The sequence below is a fragment of the Podarcis liolepis genome (assembly GCF_965112155.1).
Source record: "Podarcis liolepis genome assembly, chromosome: Z".
NCBI lineage: Eukaryota > Metazoa > Chordata > Lepidosauria > Squamata > Lacertidae > Podarcis > Podarcis liolepis.
In genome coordinates, this window is record NC_139570.1 from 48,484,774 (window position 1) to 48,503,104 (window position 18,331).

At 48.1% G+C, this 18,331-nt stretch overlaps 1 protein-coding gene across 1 annotated transcript in view; it reads right to left on the bottom strand.

Moving 5' to 3' along the window:
• Positions 1-16,757, bottom strand: part of NPDC1 (neural proliferation, differentiation and control 1) — a 52,920-nt gene extending 36,163 nt beyond the window's left edge. The window contains exon 1 of the mRNA XM_083486037.1: positions 16,586-16,757. Coding sequence (XP_083342163.1) covers positions 16,586-16,646 — 61 coding nt within the window. The 5' untranslated portion in view covers positions 16,647-16,757. The remainder of the gene's footprint in view (positions 1-16,585) is intronic.
• Positions 16,758-18,331: the final 1,574 nt, after the last annotated feature.

The window sequence follows — 18,331 nt, forward strand, 5'->3', positions numbered from 1 at the left end:
CTTAGGGTGAAGCGGAGAATATAAATTTAAATAGGCACAAAAAATTAGTCATCATTAAATCTAGCCCAGCAGATGGGTCAGTGCTCATATACCCATTTTTTAGTCCGGACCCCCACCCCTTGCACCACACACGCAAAAAGGACAGGCAGTTTTCCCTTCACAGATGAAACCAAGTGCCCTCAAACTGAAAGTCATACACATTGTGGGTTCACAAAGGTGCCTTCACCTTTGGCACAGCACAGATCTCCAAGGCTCAAAAACATCTTTCGCCAACCTGGTGTCCTGTCATCCTCCCCGTCCCCACACTGTTTCAGGCTACAACTCCCACCAGCCTCTGCTGGCTGAGACTGATGGGAGTAGCAGAACAAAATATCTAGCCTGGGGCACCAGCCTGGGAAAAGGCTGAGCTAAGATGCATGAGCCACGCAGAATCAGAAGATGCTTTCAGGAGGCAAACGGTGCTCAGAGGCAGCTCAGGAGCCAGGCTACAGATGCTCGCCTTCCACACACAATGAGCTGTTCTTGCATGATTCATGCAGCCATAAACCCTGGTTCCCACCGCCACATGGGGTGCCAGCAAGAGACCTAAACCAGCCTTCTCCTCCCATGCCAGGCCATCCAGCCCGCCTCCCTCCCCACAACAGATGCTCCTGCTACCCAACTCCACCCACCTGTGCCTCCCTCTGGCAGGTGCTCTTGCAAAAGCCAGGATCCTCTTCTGCTTGCAAGACAGATAGATGCTCTACGAGGCAATCCCAGAGGCTGGAGAAAGAGCAGGGGAGAGGACAGGCAGAGAGGAAGGAGCAGCAGAAGAGAAGGTTTTAAGAAAGAGAGAGAGACCTAGAGCCAGCTTCCATTTGACTTGTCTCAGAAGAGTTTATCGTGGCACAGGTGTCAGAAGCACAACAGGAATAAGGATGAGTGGGAGACAGGTGGTGTGGTCTAACCAGGAGCGTAACATGGGGTGGTGCCGCCGCCAGGAGGCTGTGGCCCCAGATGCACAATTTTTGAGGGCGCACGAACCAGGCACCCCTATGCAGGTGCCCCCAGTGCAGCCCCCCAGTGCAGCTCCTCTCCACCCACCAAAGTCTGCATCGGCTATCTGGGCTCCACCCTGTGCATGCGAGCAGCTCAGTGCAGCCCCACTTTGTTCCAGCAGGGGTGGGGTTGCTCCAGTGGCATCAGGCGTGAGGGCTTGGCTGGCACCTGCCCTGCACATGCACTTCACCCAGTCTGCAAGCGCATGCCCACCCCAGGCACCGGCAACCAGCACTGCGCCACTGGGTCTAGCAAGGAGCCTGGGTTAAAGTCTGCACTCATTACTTGTGGGGAAAGGAAAACGAATATGCAAGGCCAAGAGCGAGTCAGACCAATGGTTTACCTAGCTCAGAATTAGGAAGTTTGCAGGCTAGTACTGTTGTGGGCTCATTTGCAAGGCTGGAAGGCAAAACCTTGAGGTTTTCCAAAGGTCGCTTCAAAAGCTTGATGACTGAAATCATCTTTTTTGCTGTTAGTATCAAAGCTAACACCACCATCGCCATAGGATGTAAGAAGCTGCCTCATCCTAAGTGAGGCTAGCTCAGTGTTGTCTACACTGACGGGCAGCAGAGGCGGAGCACGGTGAGTGCGGTAGGTGTGGCACGCTCTGGGTGCCATCCTGACGGGGGAGACATTCTGCCCCCCCCCCGCCCACGACTCCCAAGCCTACAGCGAGCCGGGGGGAGCTGCACAGCGGTGCGCAAGGCAAGCCTTAAGGTCCTCAAATGACAACACCTTGGAGGTCCCAAGTCACAAGGTGGTTAGATTGGTCTCAACTAGGGCCAGGGCCTTCTCAGTACTGGCCCCAACTTGGTGGAATGCTCTGTCACAAGAGACCAGGGCCCTGCGGGACTTGACATCTTTCCGCAGGGCCTGCAAGACAGAGCTGTTCCGTCTGGCCTTTGGTTTGGGCTCGGTCTGACCCTTATGTTTCCCTCCCCTTATGGTCTTGATTTATCGGCTACTTTGAAATGAGGCTGCATTTTAAATTGCATTTTAACCTGTATTTTAAATTGCTTTATTTATTTATTTTCTATTAAGTTTTTATTGTAATTTTATTGGTGTTAGCCGCCCTGAGCCCGGCTCTGGCCGGGGAGGGCAGGGTATAAATAAAAATTATTATTATTATTATTATTATTATTATTATTATTATTATTATTATTACCCACTAGCTATTGGTTGCGTGCAGCTTTGCAGCTCCAGCTCTCAGAGCTGCAGCTGCAAGCAGAGGATCCCACCCATAGTGGCGCTGCCTGTGCGCCGTATGTACAGCACACACACATGTGCCGCCGGGCGGTTTGCCCCACCCCCGACACCCCACACCGGGTGCCGATTAAACTTCCTTCGCCCCGATGGGCAGCGGCTGTCCTGTGTTCCTGAGAGCCCTGCACGGAGAGGACATTGGGGACTGAGCCTGGGACCCCCTCTACCCACTGAGCTATGGCTATTCCATTAAACTCCCCACCTTACATGGTTGTCACATGCCTTACATCAGGGGTCAGCAAACTTACTGCACCTCAGGCCAGTATCTCTAGCGCTGATCGTGCGGTGGGACAGAGGCTAGGGGAGCATATGCCCATACACATGCGCACACGCTATTTCCAGCACACTTCCGGTTCGGAGGAGCACCAGAAATAGCTTGTGTGCATGTGCACGGGCCTCCTCTGACCCGGATGTGCACCGGAAATAACGTTTGCGCATGCACACAAGCTATTTCTGGTGCTCCGACCCGGAAGTGGGAAGCTGCACAGTGCCGGTAACAGCGGGTGGCGGGGGTCACCGCAGGCCAGATAAAAAAGTCCCTTGGGCCTTATCCAACCCGCAGGCCTTAGTTTGGGGACCCTTGCCTTACATGGTTGTTACAAGGATCAAGTAGGATAACTCTCATGTTTACAACCCTGAGCTCTTTGAAAGGGAGGGTATGATACAAAATACAATGGGTGAAGAAGGATAATAATAATAATAATAATATTTATACCCCACCCATCTGGCTGAGTCTCCCCAGCCACTCTGGGCGGCTCCTAATCAAGTGTTAAAAACAATACAGCATTAAATATTAAAAACTTCCCTAAACAGGGCTGCCTTCAGATGTCTTTTAAAGATAGGATAGCTGCTTATCTCCTTCACATCTGAAGGGAGGGCATTCCACAGGGTGGGCGCCACCACCGAGAAGGCCCTCTGTCTGGTTCCCTGTAACCTCACTTCTTGCAATGAGGGAACTGCCAGAAGGCCCTCAGTGCTGGATCTCAGTATCCGGGCTGAACGATGGGGGTGGAGACATAAGAAGAACACTGCTGGATGAGGCCAATGTCCCATCTAGCCTGGATGCAAGCCCCACACTGCCGTTTTGGGCAGCACGGAGCCTGCAGGTGCCCGAGCAACCATGTCACACCCAGGAGAGACACGTGGCTCATGCGTGGTAAGTGTCAACCCCTGCAGTGTGGTGCACAATGCCCCCTGCTCCCCGCTAGCTACGCCTCTGAAGCCTGCAAGCAGGATTTGAGCACAAAAGCAACACTCTCTCTTCCTATGGCTTCCAGCAACTGGAAGCATTTGGTTGGCCAGTGTGAGAGCAGGATTCTGTTTCCAACGAATTGGAGCATCAAGTAAAAGAATCCAGGAAAAAACATTAGTGAAGAAAGTCAACCATAAAGTATACATTCAAAGCAACATAATTAAGGGGCAATTAAAATATTATTTAAAATATTTCAAAATAAAACACTACAAAGAAGGTCAACTACAGAATGCACATTTAATGCAGCAAAGCTAAGAATGAAAAGTTTCTGAAACATTTTGAATGGAGGCATTTCTAAAGCAAGTCAAAAGAAGTGAGGGCAATTTCCCTCAGCTCCAAGGGGTTTGAGATCCCCTGAACCAGAGAGACCATGCCTTTATTTTAAAACTTTATTATTAGGGGAACACTGTTGAAGAACGGCACATGCCTTAAAAATAAAAATACATTGATTGCCCCTTAAAAGGAAAGTTCTTAGGAGGAATGAATTTGCACCCCAGCCCCTCAAGAAAAAAAAAACCTCTTCTCCTCCAGATACCAAGCATTTGAAGATGCTTCTGCTCAAATGGGTCATATCACCACCCATTCCCAAAAGCTCCCCCCTTCCCCGCCCCCTGGGATTACAGGCCTGCCCTTGAAGCACAGATGTCCAGGATGCAGAGTGCTTACAGCTCTAGCTCCAGATTAGAAACTGGGTTTTCGAAGCAGCCCCTTGGGAGTACTTCCAGGAAAGGCAGCTCCTTAAGGGCAGCTTAAGGGATTATTCAAGCAGAGCCAGCCATCACCAGGCGCTATTAAGGTGGTGCTTATTTGGGGGTAAGAAGAAGAGAATCTCGGACGCAGAAGGCCCTTGGGCTCCCCAAGCACAAATTTGTCAGAACAGGGCAATCTGCAGAGAGCTACTGGGGATGAAGACCTTCCCTGCAAAATAAGGGGTTTCTGCTTGCTCTTGGTTTTTAGCAACAGGGAGTGTTAAATTTTCAACAGCCTTATCAGTGTTTCACCTTGGATGGCTACAAAAATGTCAAAATCACCACCACCACACATGGAGGTACTTGACAAGTTTTCAAAAGGCTGGGGAGTTCCAACACCCAGGCAGCTATAAGCAGTTGCTCCTCCATCCCAAATAGATTTCCCAATACTGTACCTCAATGGAAGTGGGAAGGAAAAAGAAGAGAATTTAGGGGAGCATGACCTACAGAAGGTGCTCATGGTTTGTCAAATATATGACACAGGAACAGCAGAGACCTATGCCAATAGTCCATCCATACTGACTGGTTCCCAGATGTTGTTGACCTTGGGTCCCCAGATATTGTTGGACTACAACTTCTATCATCCCTAGCTAGCAAGACCAGTGGTCAGGGATGATGGGAACTGTATTCCAACAACAGCTGGGGACCTAGGGTTGAGAAAGGCTGCTATAGAGAATCTTATTGTTTGAAGCCTCAAGTGGGGTGTAAGCACTACGAAGATGGGATATAAATATTTACTTAAATCAGTCTCAACCAGTCCCCGGTAGGGTAGATCAGCATGATTATCACCATATTACAAATGAAGATTGTAATATGTTAGGGTTGGGGGGGGAGAAGGTTAGAGCCCCAACTCACAATCATCTAGGGACACCTCCTGTGCTAGTAAACTGAGTTTGTAGCCCACGACTTCCCACTCACTGCTCATGCTCTCAACCACCATGTCAAATCAGCTCACCTAATCAAATGAGGCAGCTGCACGGGGGAAGGGGGAACAGATATTTTAAGAGGCACTAACTAGGCCATCCAGCTTTCACCAACCTGGTGCCTTCCAGCTGTTTTAGACTACAATTCCCATCAGGCACAGCATCATACAACCACTCTGGCTGAGGCCTTTGGGAGTTGTAGTCCAAAACATGCAGAAGGTACCAGGTTGATGGAGGTTGGGCTAGGCCTGGCATCCCCAACCTTCGGCCCTCCAGATGTTTTGGAATACAGTTCCCATCATCCCAGACCACTGGTCCTGTTAGCTAGGGATCATGGGAGTTGTAGGCCAAAACACCTGGAGGGCCGCAGGTTGGGGAGGCCTGAGCTAGGCTATCCTGACTAGGGTTGGGAGATGCTTCAGATTTCAGTTTCCCCCGGGTTCTCATTTTTCCAATTTAAAGTTCAATTCTCTATTGTGCCAGCTGCAGTGTGTAGTTGTGTCGTGCGAACACTCCATGCGCTCCTTCCGTGGCTGAAAAGGGATTAGTTTAACCTCCGGTTTGCTAGTAAAACTGAATTACTGTGTAACAATATGGTGCATGTCTACAAAAGTATTGTAACCAACATGAAAAGTTTGGAAAGCTCTGGTTTACAACGTAAAAGTTACATAGTTTGTGATTTATTTATTTTTAAAGTGCTCATGAAAATCTATTAGCATTTTAGTGCAAATTTATCTCACTAATGCACACATTTGTAAAAAAAAAACTTCCTCTAAAACAATGCATTTGTACATGATATTTACAATAAAATATGCATTTTATTGAGATTTTGCTATACACAATTTTTTTCATGTTACTTGGCTGCAGAACAGCAGTGCAAAAATTGGAGAAGGGTGAACTTCGTTTCATTCTCATATCATCTCAGAATGTGTGATTTAGGTAGGTTCACCTTTCAATGTGAACTTAACCGAATTTCTCCCCGTTCTTAATCCTGGCCACCCCCACCCTGGCCATGCTGGTTCATAATAGGTTCAGGATTTCCCCCCTCCTTCCTTCCTACTGCCAGGGGTAGCAGAATCAAACACACTGCAGAGGTTTAGATTAAAGGCGCTTCACTGGTCCGTATCCTTGCCCCCAAAATTTTGCATTCAGTTAACAGGAAAAAAAGTCTGGAGGAGGAAAATGAGGATCTGGCACACCTGAAAGGTAAAGCCCCACAGCTCAACAGCAGAGCCTGCCAGAAAGCCTTGGGTTCAAATTCTCAGTGCCAAATGGCTGGCTGAAACACAGAGACAGTGACAGGCCAGAGACCTGGGCTGATGGGCTCATAATCCTGTTTGCCTGCAGATGCCCAGCTCAATCCTATAGCACCTCCACTTAAAAGATCCATTTCATTTCACTTTAATATTGCAGGCCCATTGTCCTATCCAAAACGAACCCAGTTTTTTAAATATAACAAAATCAATAAAACCAAACATCCATTAAAACACAATGATACAGCAGAATGCAAAACGTCATTGAAGGAACAACAAATGCAGCAGGTCACTTATTTAAAGCTAGCTTGGCTTTAAAATGAAAGACTTCATCATCCAGCTGAAGGTGGAAAGAGGGAGAGAGCTTGGAAGATCTCCAAGAACAAGTTCCACAACCGTGGTGCCAACACTGAAAAAGCCATGCTACTTTCCCCCTGCTTACCTGATGTCAGAGCAAGGACTGAAAAGCTAAAGTCCAGGAAGAAAAGAGACACCAGAATGATTAAGAAGCTGCAACAACTCCCCTATGAGGAAAGGTCACAACATTTGGGGCTTTTTAGCTAGGGCAGTGATGGCGAGCTTTTTAGAGAGAGAGAGTGCCCAAGCTGCAACTCAAAACCCACTTATGTATCACAAACTGCCAACATGACAATTTAACCTGAATACTGAGATTTTAGTTTAGAAGGGGAGGTTGGCGCATCCATGTGGAGAGAAAGTGGAGCAATTTAGTGGTACCTCGGTTTTTGAACAGCTTAGTTCTCAAACTACTTGGAACCTGAACACTTCAAACCCGGAAATGAGTGTTCCAGTTTTGGAACATTTTTCGGAAGCCAAACATGCTCTGTTCTGAGTATAACTTCCATTGTGAGTGCCACACATTGCCGACACTTCGTTGGATCAAACTTACCTTTGTTGATATCTACAGGAGCCTGGCTAAAGGAACTTTAAAGACTGAATCTTCCTTTTGGACACAATTTGAATGGCTTCTGTAGTAGATCTTGTACATACCGTATTTTTCGCCCTATAGGACGCACTTTTTCCCCTCCAAAAATGAAGGGGAAATCTGGGTGCGTCCTATGGGGCGAATGCAGGCTTTCGCTGAAGCTTGGAGAGTGAGAGGGGTCGGTGCGCACCAACCCCTCTTGCTCTCCAGGCTTCAGGAAGACACCCGCAGCCTAAGCAGCCCTGTGGGAGATCCCGCAGGGCTGTCTAGGCTGCAAACAGCAGCCTGCTTCCCAGAGCGCCCGGCGCTTCGGGAACATATCCGCAGCCCAGGCAGCCCTGCGGGAGGCTCCGCAGGGCTGTCTAGGCTGCGGATAGCAGCCTGCTTCCCAGAGCGCCGGGCGCGCTGAAAGCAGAGCGCCCGGCGCTTCGGGAACACATCCGCAGCCTAGGCAGCCCTGCGGGAGTTCCCCGCAGGGCTCCCCACGCTGCGGATAGCAGCCTGCCACCCGGCACGAGGGGTGCCCTGAAGCAGAGCGCCCCTTGCGCCGGACAGACACCCGCAGTGTGGGGAGTCCTGCAGGAGTTCCACGCAGGGCTCCCCACGCTGCGGATAGCAGCCTGCCGCCCGGCGCGCAGGGCACCCTGAAGCAGAGCGCCCCGCGCGCTCGGCAGACATCGGCCAGCCCCACAAGCTCGGGGGACAGCAGGGAGGCGCAGCACCGCCATCCCACTTTTCCTCGACCTGGTTCAGCTTCCCCAACCTGGTTTTGGGGGGGAAATAAAGGGGGAAAAATTCCTTTATTTTCCCCCCAAAAAACTAGGTGCGTCCTATGGGACGGAGCGTCCTATGGGACGAAAAATACAGTAGCTCTCTCAATTTTTGGATTATTAATATAAGATTTATAACATAGAATGGTTTGGTAGCGTTTTGTGTGCTGCTTATGTGCTGCTTACTTTATACTGGTCTGCTCCTACTTGCAGGCAAGTAGGAGTGGGATTGGGCTGTTCTGTTAGGCAATGTTGCTGCTTGCACGGGAACAGGAGTTGGATTGGGGCTGCTCAGCTGGGGAAGTACAGGCTCCGTCACACCTCCCGCTGAGGGGTTCGCGACTGCACTCCCCTCAAGGGAGAAGCTTAAAAGAGTCCCCACCTCCGCATCAGAGCCCCTGCAACCCCATGAAGGCAGCCAGGATGAATAGTTGCTGGGGTTGGGGAAGGTGGAGGCAGCTTGGAAGCCGCATCTGAGAGCCCCTGCACTGCCTGAGGGCAGCCAGGCGCTCCCCAGCTGAGCTCCCCGATCCTGTTCCTACTTGCGTGCAAGCAAGAGTGGATGGAGATCTCTCAGAAGTGGAGGCTTGGTGCTTCCCAGCTGAGAGATCCCCACCCTGCTCCTGCTTGCACACAAGTAGGAGCGGGATGGGGCAGCTCAGCTGGGGAGCACGAAGCCTCCACTCCACTTCTGACTCCTCTCCCATTGGCCCCTCAATGGACTTAGCACAGAAATTTTGTTTCTGCAAGGTCTTGGCCCCTTCCCATCACCCTGAGCCAGTGATCAGGATACTGCAGGCCGGGGCCAAGCAAAGAGGCAGCACTTGAACCACAGCCATTAACAATAATAACAACACATGTTCCTTGTCCTCAAATCGTGTCACTCACATGCAAGCCCAGGACGCATTTCTCTGGCTGCAAACCTTTGGCCTCCTGTGAAATGCTTCAGGAAAAGCAGGTTTGGCAACCCGCAATGTTCAAATCCAGATAAGCGTACAGAAACATCTGCCCCTGTTTCCTTATTCACAGGGAGGACTCTAAATTATCTAGGCCAGTACCATCAAAGCAGCAGCTTGATTAAACATATATGTATATATACCGGTATACATATGTGTACAGGTATATGTATATCTAGGTTTTACGCAAAGGGCTTTAAACACTCAGAGTCATAATAATACATTGAAAATCGCATTTCTCTGAATGTTGCAGTGATGTCCTCCAAACAAAAAAAAGGGTGCAAACATGCTAAGATGACGTACCTAAAAATGGATACACTGGTGAAAAGAACATTCAGAAATGCATTATTTTACAGGAAACGGCTTGCAAAGATGTGTATATTTGTCAGCACTGCATACAAAAATGTGTTTATTAGGAGAAAGCTGCAGTAAAATGCTAGTGGATGTTCACCAGGATCAAAATTTGTGAACTGCTGGGCCCTAACCCTCTTCTCACTGGAAATGTATGAATTTACCTTATATGGTGTCCAACCACTAGCCCACCTAGTTCAGTTCTGCCCATATGAACTGGCAGTGGTTCTCTGTGGGCCTTCGACAACGATCTTTCCTCAGCATAGAAGGATCACGCCAGGGAGCGAACCTGGGACTCTGCTGCTGTGCTACATCCCTGAAACAGCCCATTCAGTCTGCCCACAAGACCTCAGCTTCATAAATCTCGTTTGCTTCCTGATCAGACCCGAGAGGATGCTAGCTGGAAGATCAGGAAACAAGCAAAGAGTGCTAAAAATCAAAACACCCTTTTGAGAACTAAACGGAACATGCAGCTTATCCACCCAGTGGAGACCGCAATCAAGCAACGTATCATACAGTTGGGAAATAAATTATTACAGGGTAGTCTGTTTATGGGAAATGGTCTCCCCAACCCCCTTTCTTCTGATATTATCCGAAGTTCTAGGTCAGGGGTCAGCAAACTTTTTCAGCAGGGGCCCGGTCCTTCAGACCTCGTGGGGGGCCAGACTATATTTTTGCTGGGGGGGATGAACAAATTCCTATGCCCCACAAATAACCCAGAGATGCATTTTAAATAAAAGGACAAATTCTACTCATGTCAAAACACGCTGATTCCCAGACTGTTTGCAGGCCGGATTTAGAAGGTGATTGGGCCGGATCCGGCCCTTGGGCCTTAGGTTGCCTACTCATGGCCTAGAGCAGCCTTTCTCAACCTGTGGGTCCCCAGATGTTTTTGAACTACAACTCCCATCACCCCCAGCTAGCAAGGCCAGAGCTCAGGGATGATGGGCGTTGTAGTCCAAAAACATCTTGGGACCCACAGATTGAGAACCACTGTTCTAGGTGCTCATTTGCACAGCGTCACCATATGTCAGCCTGGTGACCTCCTGATGTTTTGGACTACGTTGGTCCTCCCTGCAAGGGGGAGTATCCTGGGAGCTGATCCTGACAGGACTGTGCATCACTATAGCCATTCAGAAGGTTCAGAAGCATTCTATCTGCTACAGCTGCACTCGGTGCCACCCTTGCCTGCAGCCATGCCACCTCGACTCAATGGGCTGTGCCACTCAGGAATGGACAGCAAACAGACTTTCCCCACACCACCACCACACCCCTCTAAGCAGATGCCTGCAGCACAGACCCAAAATACTGACAACACCACCTCCAGGCACACAACCTTTGTTGCGCCGTCCAATGCGGCACTAATGCAGCTGCAAGGGAAGCAGTGCTGGCAGGGGAACTGACAGAAGACAACTGCAGTGCCTGGATAGACAGACCACCTAGGACAGGGATGGGGAACTCTCATCATCTCTGACCATTGGCCATCTTGGCTTCTGGGGGGTCCAGCAACATCTGGAAACTTCCCATCTATGGCCCAGGAGATGCTTTTGGATTCTGGTGCTGGAGGAGACTCTTGAGAGTCCCATGGACTGCAAGAAGATCAAACCTATCCATTCTTAAGGAAATCAGCCCTGAGTGCTCACTGGAAGGAAAGATCATGAAGCTGAGGCTCCAAGACTTTGGCCACCTCACGAGAAGAGAAGACTCCCTGGAAAAGACCCTGATGTTGGGAGAGATGGAGGGCACAAGGAGAAGGGGATGACAGAGGACGAGATGGTTGGATAGTGTTGTTGAAGTTACAAACATGAGTTTGACCCAACTGCGGGAGGCAGTGGAAGACAGGAGTGCCTGGCGTGCTCTGGTTCATGGGGTCACAAAGAGTCGGGCACGACTAAACGACGAAACAACAACAACAACAATAACATGGCCCAGGAGAAAGCCAAGTTCAACCCTCCCAGTCAGCCATGAAACTCACTGGCTGAAACTGGGCCAATCACCCTCTGTCAGCATAAACTACCATGCAGGGTTGCTGAGAATATAAAATCGAGATTGAGAGAAGATGAAAAACCACGCACTGTGCCCTGAGAATCTTGGGGGACGGGACGGGACGGGGGACTGGGAATAAATGTATCAAAACACATATGAAAAGCAAATGTACTAAAAATAAACAAACCAGTAAGGCATGTCATCAGTTGTGATGTTAAAACTAATATCTCAACTCCTTTACCCAAATCATGGTTACCAGAGTGTCCTTCACAGGAGATAAGATACTAATAGGCAAAATGGTTTCAAACCAGCTCAGGTTTCAAATTGTGACCTGCATATGGACACCATTCAAATGGCCCCTTATGAGCATACCTAAAATAATGCATGCATTACTGATTAGTATTTGCAAAGTTTCCCTCAATAAAATGTAAACAGGAGGGTCCTTTCTAAATTATCACTTTACACTGCACCAACATGCACTTCCTGCATGTAGAAATACCACATAAAGGAGTGGGGAAGAAATATATTTCCCTGATGAACTAGCTTTCTGTAAGTATGGACTCTTTTAAAAAAAAAGGAACGAACACAATTGCTCTTCTTAAGTGGTTCAGGCCATTAAAGACTCTTATTCTGAATGTGTGATTTAGTACATGGACACAGGCGTAAAACTGAGCTATTAAGCTACGGTCTTATCAACTACTGTGCAATGGAATAGGAGTGGGTGGAGAATAGATGCGTCCCAGATATGCTCAGCCAAACGCCTTCAAGCTAAGGAAGGCTATACCTATTTAGCTGCCCAAGAATAATTATGTTAATAACTCGTCATTTTCAAAACTGATTTAGGGCTGGCAAAGTGTCATCAAGATATGACCAGCTCTGCATGCATTTTGCTCCCCTGAATCTGAGTGACTCCTGAGACTATTTTTGCTTGGAATCTGGAATTAGAAGAGCAAATCTGCACAATGCTTAACTTGGGGCTAAATTCTCCAGAGCGTTTCCACAATGACAAGCCCCCACAGCTGAGGTCTCAGTGGACATCTGCGCAGCCCTGTTCAGCTGGGGCTCCACTTTCCCCCGCTCCTGCATTGAAGAGTTGGACCCTCTGGGTGCCTTCCAACTATTGGGATTCTAAGGACCCTTTAATTAGTCAATTCCCATATAGCACCTGGCCACAATCTGGCTCTTAATTGGTGGTTTGAAGCCCAAACAATCCCACCAATTGCTTGCTTGCTTGTTTTTTAATTGCATTTTCAGCTTTCACTTTTAAAAGACAAATAAAGAGGAAAGGTCCTGTCCCTCATCACCAGCAAATATAACAATGAAAAATATGTGGAAGTACCTGGCAAAACCTCAAGAGCAAGAGGGGAGCTGAGCAGGGCTACCTGCTGTGTGTGTGTGTGTGTGTGTGTGTGTGAGAGAGAGAGAGAGAGAGAGAGAGAGAGAGAGAGAGAGAGAGACTTATCCCATCTCTCTCTTCCCCATGACAGTCAGTAGAAGCCAAATAAATTAGGCAAAACAAGCCAAATTTGCATAATTTTTGCCAATCACAGAATTCAGTTTCTCTTGGCACATAATTCTTTGCGTAGAGGATAGGCAGCCCTGGATACATGCCAACAAGTCAATGATTCCCCCCCCCCTCACATTTTGCCAAACTGTCAGTTAAAGCAATTTAATTCCTGCTTGCAAAGCGTGTTTAAAATAGCAAAGTGGGGACAATGCCCCCCATTTCCCTTATGGTGCCAGCCAGCAGTGACTATGGGAAGAGGGATGGATTGCTAAATCACTTTAAGAATTGTAGTTCAGGGAGGGGAATATTGTGATATAACAATTTGCAGCACCCTTAAACTACACTTCCAATAATTCTTTGCAGGAAGCCATGACTCTTTATTTATTATTTATTACACACACATACTCATTCCACCAAGGAGCTCAGGTTGGTGTACATGGCTCACCCCCTCCTCATTTAATCCCTGCAAGAACCCTGCGAGGTGGGTGCAGCTGAGAGGAAGTGACTGGCCCAAGGTCACCCACTGAGCTTCATGGTTGAGTCACAGTCCAGCGGTCTAACCACTACTCCACACTGCTTTAGATGCCTTGACTGTATGGTGTGACCGGGGCCAGAGTTGCAAGAGAGCAATCCCACATTTTAGCACAGCAGCTCTCCTTAATTTTGCACTTTGCCAGGGCAGCAACAGCTTTGTTCAAAATTACGGGCTTCAATGATGCAAAGATGGCCTCAGAATTATTGTGAAGGCCAAACACCCAAGAGGACACCTAAAACATTTGCTCTAAACTGTCTTCCACATTCACTGCCTGAATGCCTCACTGAATACACCCACAATTTAGGGGATGCCCTGAAGTAGAGGACCTTATGCATTATATCTTGCGCTGCCCCTTATATAATGAAGCAAGAGAATGATTTTTCGCACCTATAAGGACAAGGTCCCCTGGCCAGAACCCCTCTGACATGATTTTATATCTCCTCGCAGACACAGATATGTATGTGACCTGGCGTGTAGCACTCTTTGCAATTGCCGCTAGGAAAATTAGAGCAAATTATATAGCCAGGGTAGCCCCCAACTGTAAAGGAGATGAATTTATTTGACCCTATCTACATCAAGCTATATTCTATCTTTATCACCAAACTCTGAATATAATTGCACATTGTATTAACATTATTTTTTAATCTGTTAGTGGCCATGTGATACCTTTAGCTTATAATTTTTATTTTTTAATGTCTTAACTTGTATATTAAGGTACTTTTATAGCTCTGTTTAGAGTAGGTAATGTCTTCATAATATAAATGTTTTTTGTATCAATCCAGTATATTTTCTTTTAATTGTTGAATGATTCTGTGTACATTGCGGCAGCCTTTGGCTATGTGCAATAAAACTGACTGACTGACTGACTGGCCTGAATGCCTCATAGAGTTGAGAAGTACATCCACAATTGCTACTACAGAGAAGGGCCGCTGCAAGATTCTAGCATCCTACCGCCCCTCTTGAGATAATGCTTTCTAGCCACTTCAGGTAAAAGTCAAGATGTGTCAATCCATTGACTGAGGAAAGTCAAGAGCGTTGCTGCTATCTGAAGAGAGCGGCAGCTCCTCGCGTAAAGGTAGCAGACAGTTCACAAAGTCCACAAACCCAAACAGCTGAAGGGGGAAAGTTTATTGCATCTCTTACACAACAACTTCCACCTAGTGAGCAAGAAATTCATTAAATTTTCACAGTCAAGAACAATCAGTCACCCACTAAAGAAGATGCAGACTACAACCCTGGCCGATTTGCTGCTCTGACTACACCTCCTTCCCATCACACCAAGTCTCTTCAAGGGGTCTAAATGGCTGATTCTGCCACACCAGTGCAATGGTGGTGACAGTGGGCCTCCCTTAGTGGATGCTGCCCTCTGTCTCTCTGCAGGAGCCTTTGCTGCGGATCAGTAACTCATGCAGGTGAACAGCATGCAGCATCTTCCAAAGGTTGGGCAACCCTAATCCTGACACACTACTGGGAACGCAGGAAGCATCTCTGCTATCGGGGCATCCGGGCAATCAATCAATCAAGGAGCTTTGTGACTTATGTGATGTGTCCAAGGTTGTATTTGTGAGAGTCAGAAGTTGCAAACCCAGCTCAGGTGCCAGGAGGGTGAGTGTGCAGGTGGTGTCTTTGCCAGTCTGGCGCTCTTCGGGTCTGTTGGACCACAACTCCCATCAGGCTTATGCTGGTTCAGTGGTGTAGCGTGGGGGGTGCAGGGGGGCCGGCCGCACCGGGCGCAACATCTGGGGGTTAGGGTTAGGGGGCGCAAATCCACGGGTTAGGGGGCGCAAATCCACGGGTTAGGGGGCGCAAATTACTTGCCTTGCCCCGGGTGCTGACAACCCACGCTACGCCACTGTGCTGGTTTGTGGTGCAAAACATCTGGAGGTGCCCCAGATTAGCAAGGACTGCTATGCTACAGCATTTGCAACACAGACAAAGGGGTCTGATTCCATACCAAGATTAAATGGTAAATTAGCAACAACAATAAAGCTACCTGCCCATTATGCACAACAAGAAAAGTGGTCCTCTTTTCCAGAATCTATTTCTTTACTGGATGACACATGGTTTTAGGTGCTCCGTCCATCAGAGTGGGAAGGAATGAAGCCTTTCTCCTTTAGTGAACACCGACGGGTGGGGTGGGGGCAGGGTGTGAAATCCACCACTAAGCAGGAGCTTATGCTCCAAGGCCAAAGACACATCGACCGAGAAGTAAGGCACAGTAAGAGCACTCACGTTAAAAACAACACCAAGGAAACAGCCTTGAGGCCACATATCAGTACAGTGGTACCTCGGGTTACATACCCTTCAGGTTACAGACTCTGCTAACCTATAAATGGGACCTCGGGTTAAGAACTTTGCTTCAGGATGAGAACAGAAATCGTGTGGCGGCAGCAGGAGGCCCCATTAGCTAAAGCGATACCTCAGGTTAAGAACAGCTTCAGGTTAAGAATGGACCTCCGGAACAAATTAAGTACATAACCAGAGGTACGACTGTACTGTATAACTTTGGCAGGAGCTATCCAGTCCTGCAGCTAAACTCCCAGCCCCCAATATAAGCCAGTCCACCTCAGAAAGAACTGCCAACGGTGGAATACCCCCCCAAGCCCCCACTAACAACAAAGTGCATAAATGGCAGCACATAACTAAGAGGAAATTATTCGGGCAGGGTGGGGTCAGCCAGACAGAATTAAAGCTTCGAAATAGAATCATTAGGAAAATAAAGCGGGGGGGGGGGGTCATGAAGGAAATGCGGGGAGGAATGGGATTGAACCCTAGTAAGAGAAATGTTAATTAAGGAAAGGACGGGTGGGGGGGCGTATCTAAAGGAGAACAAGGGGTGTGGAGGGGGGCGAAGGACAAAGTGAAGCGGGGCGAAGAGGAAGGTTGGGGGGGTATTCTGGCTAGGGGAAAAAGTAATGGTGGGGGAGATTAGGACTGAAGAGAAAATCCAGGAGGGGATGGGTGCAGGGGGGGGGGCACAGCGACCGGGAGGAGAGAAAGCCCGCAGGCGGGGGAGGCCCAGAGAGAGAGAGAGACCCCCAGAGGGGGAGGGGGCTTACTGAGGAGGCCCCAGGCGAGGGGCGTCAGGAGCAGCAGGCGGAGGAAGGGAGCGGCGCTCATCCTTCAGCGGCTGGCCCGGCGGAGCATCGCGGCGACGGCGGCGGCTGCTTGGCGATGCGGCACAGGGGAGCCGAGGGAGCAGCGCTGCGCTGGCATGAGCAAAGCAGAGCCCGGGCGGGGCCAGCCGGCGGGGAGGGGGCGGGCGCGCGCGAGGGACCAATGGCAGCCCTCCTTTGGTCAGCAGGCTTCGCCCCGCGCCGCCCACCTGGCCGTAGCCGCGAGTGGCCGCAGGTGCAACCGGGCTTCGCAATCGCCCCGGGACGCAGGAGGGAAAGGGCGAGGCGGGTGCCGAGCGCAGCGCGCAAAGCTCCGCCCCCGCCGCCTCCACCTGGCCGCGCTGGTGGGGCTTAAACCCCGGGACATGTTTTTTTTTTTAATGTTTGGCCAGTAATATCAAAGCATACTCTAGTAGCACTGATGAAGAAAAGAAATACTCACGCCGTTATTTCATAGTTATTGATGATGTTCAGTTGCGTAATACTAAAGCATGATCTGTTATTATTTTTATTAGTAGTAGTAGTCATTAATACTATACACTAAATACCCGCACGACTTTTTTATTGCTATTAATGCTGATGGGTTTATTTAATACTAAAACATCTTTTTAATTATTATTAGCCATAAATAATAAAAATGAAATACTCTCCTTACCATCTTACAGTTAATTATTAATTGGTTGGTTAATATTCATACTCTCTTATTATTATTGTTAGTCACTGATAATAAAAAAGAAATACTCCCCGAACTTACAGTGATTAATATTTATTGCTGCTGTTATTAGCCATGAATAATAAGAATCAATATTCCGCTTATTATTTTATTGTCATTAATGATTATTGGTTTATTTAATACTACAGCATGCCCTGTTGTTATTACACTGGGCAACAATTTTTTACTTTTTGAATGTTGTCTAGATTTCTACAACTGATTTAGGGTATTTTTGCACTGCTGAATCAGGAAATGGCATCTGTTTCTCTCCATCAGGTCAGGTTTTTGTGCTATGTTGATTTGAAAAAAATCAGATCTTGTGACAAAATCGATTACATTTTTGTGGCATTATCAGCTGATTTTTGACAACACATATCATCCTAAATATGTTTTTAAGAGAAAAAAATGTTTTCCCAACAATATATATTGATTACCTGATAGAAACATCGATTACTGTAAACTGAATGGTGGGCATTGATAAAGGTAAGTACACGTAAATTGCATGTTGCTTCACCATTTTTCAAACTTCAGGGCTTGAACTTCAGTTTCTTGGAACTCCTGGAATGCTCAGCGGCAGGGAGGTCTCTCTTCAGAGTCCAACAGTAGTCAGCCATCATGACTGCGTCCCAGTGACCCTAATACCTGGTCTCCATCTCTTTCATGTCCTGATGGAATCTCTCCCTCTGCTTGCAACTCATTGAACCCAGGTTCTCAGGAAACCGCTCCATATGTGAAAATAGGTACAGATAGGTACCCGTGTTGGTCTGCCATAGTCAAAATAAAAAAATTCCTTCCAGTAGCACCTTAAAGACCAACACTTTAAGTGTTGGTCTTTAAGGTGCTTTAAGTGTTGGTCTTTAAGGTGCTACTGGAAGGAATTTTTTTATTTTGAAAATAGGTAGTGCATCTTGATGCTCATGTTGCAGCCCAGGTTTCTGAAAGCAGTCAGCATGTTGTTGACAAGTTCTGCATAGTTT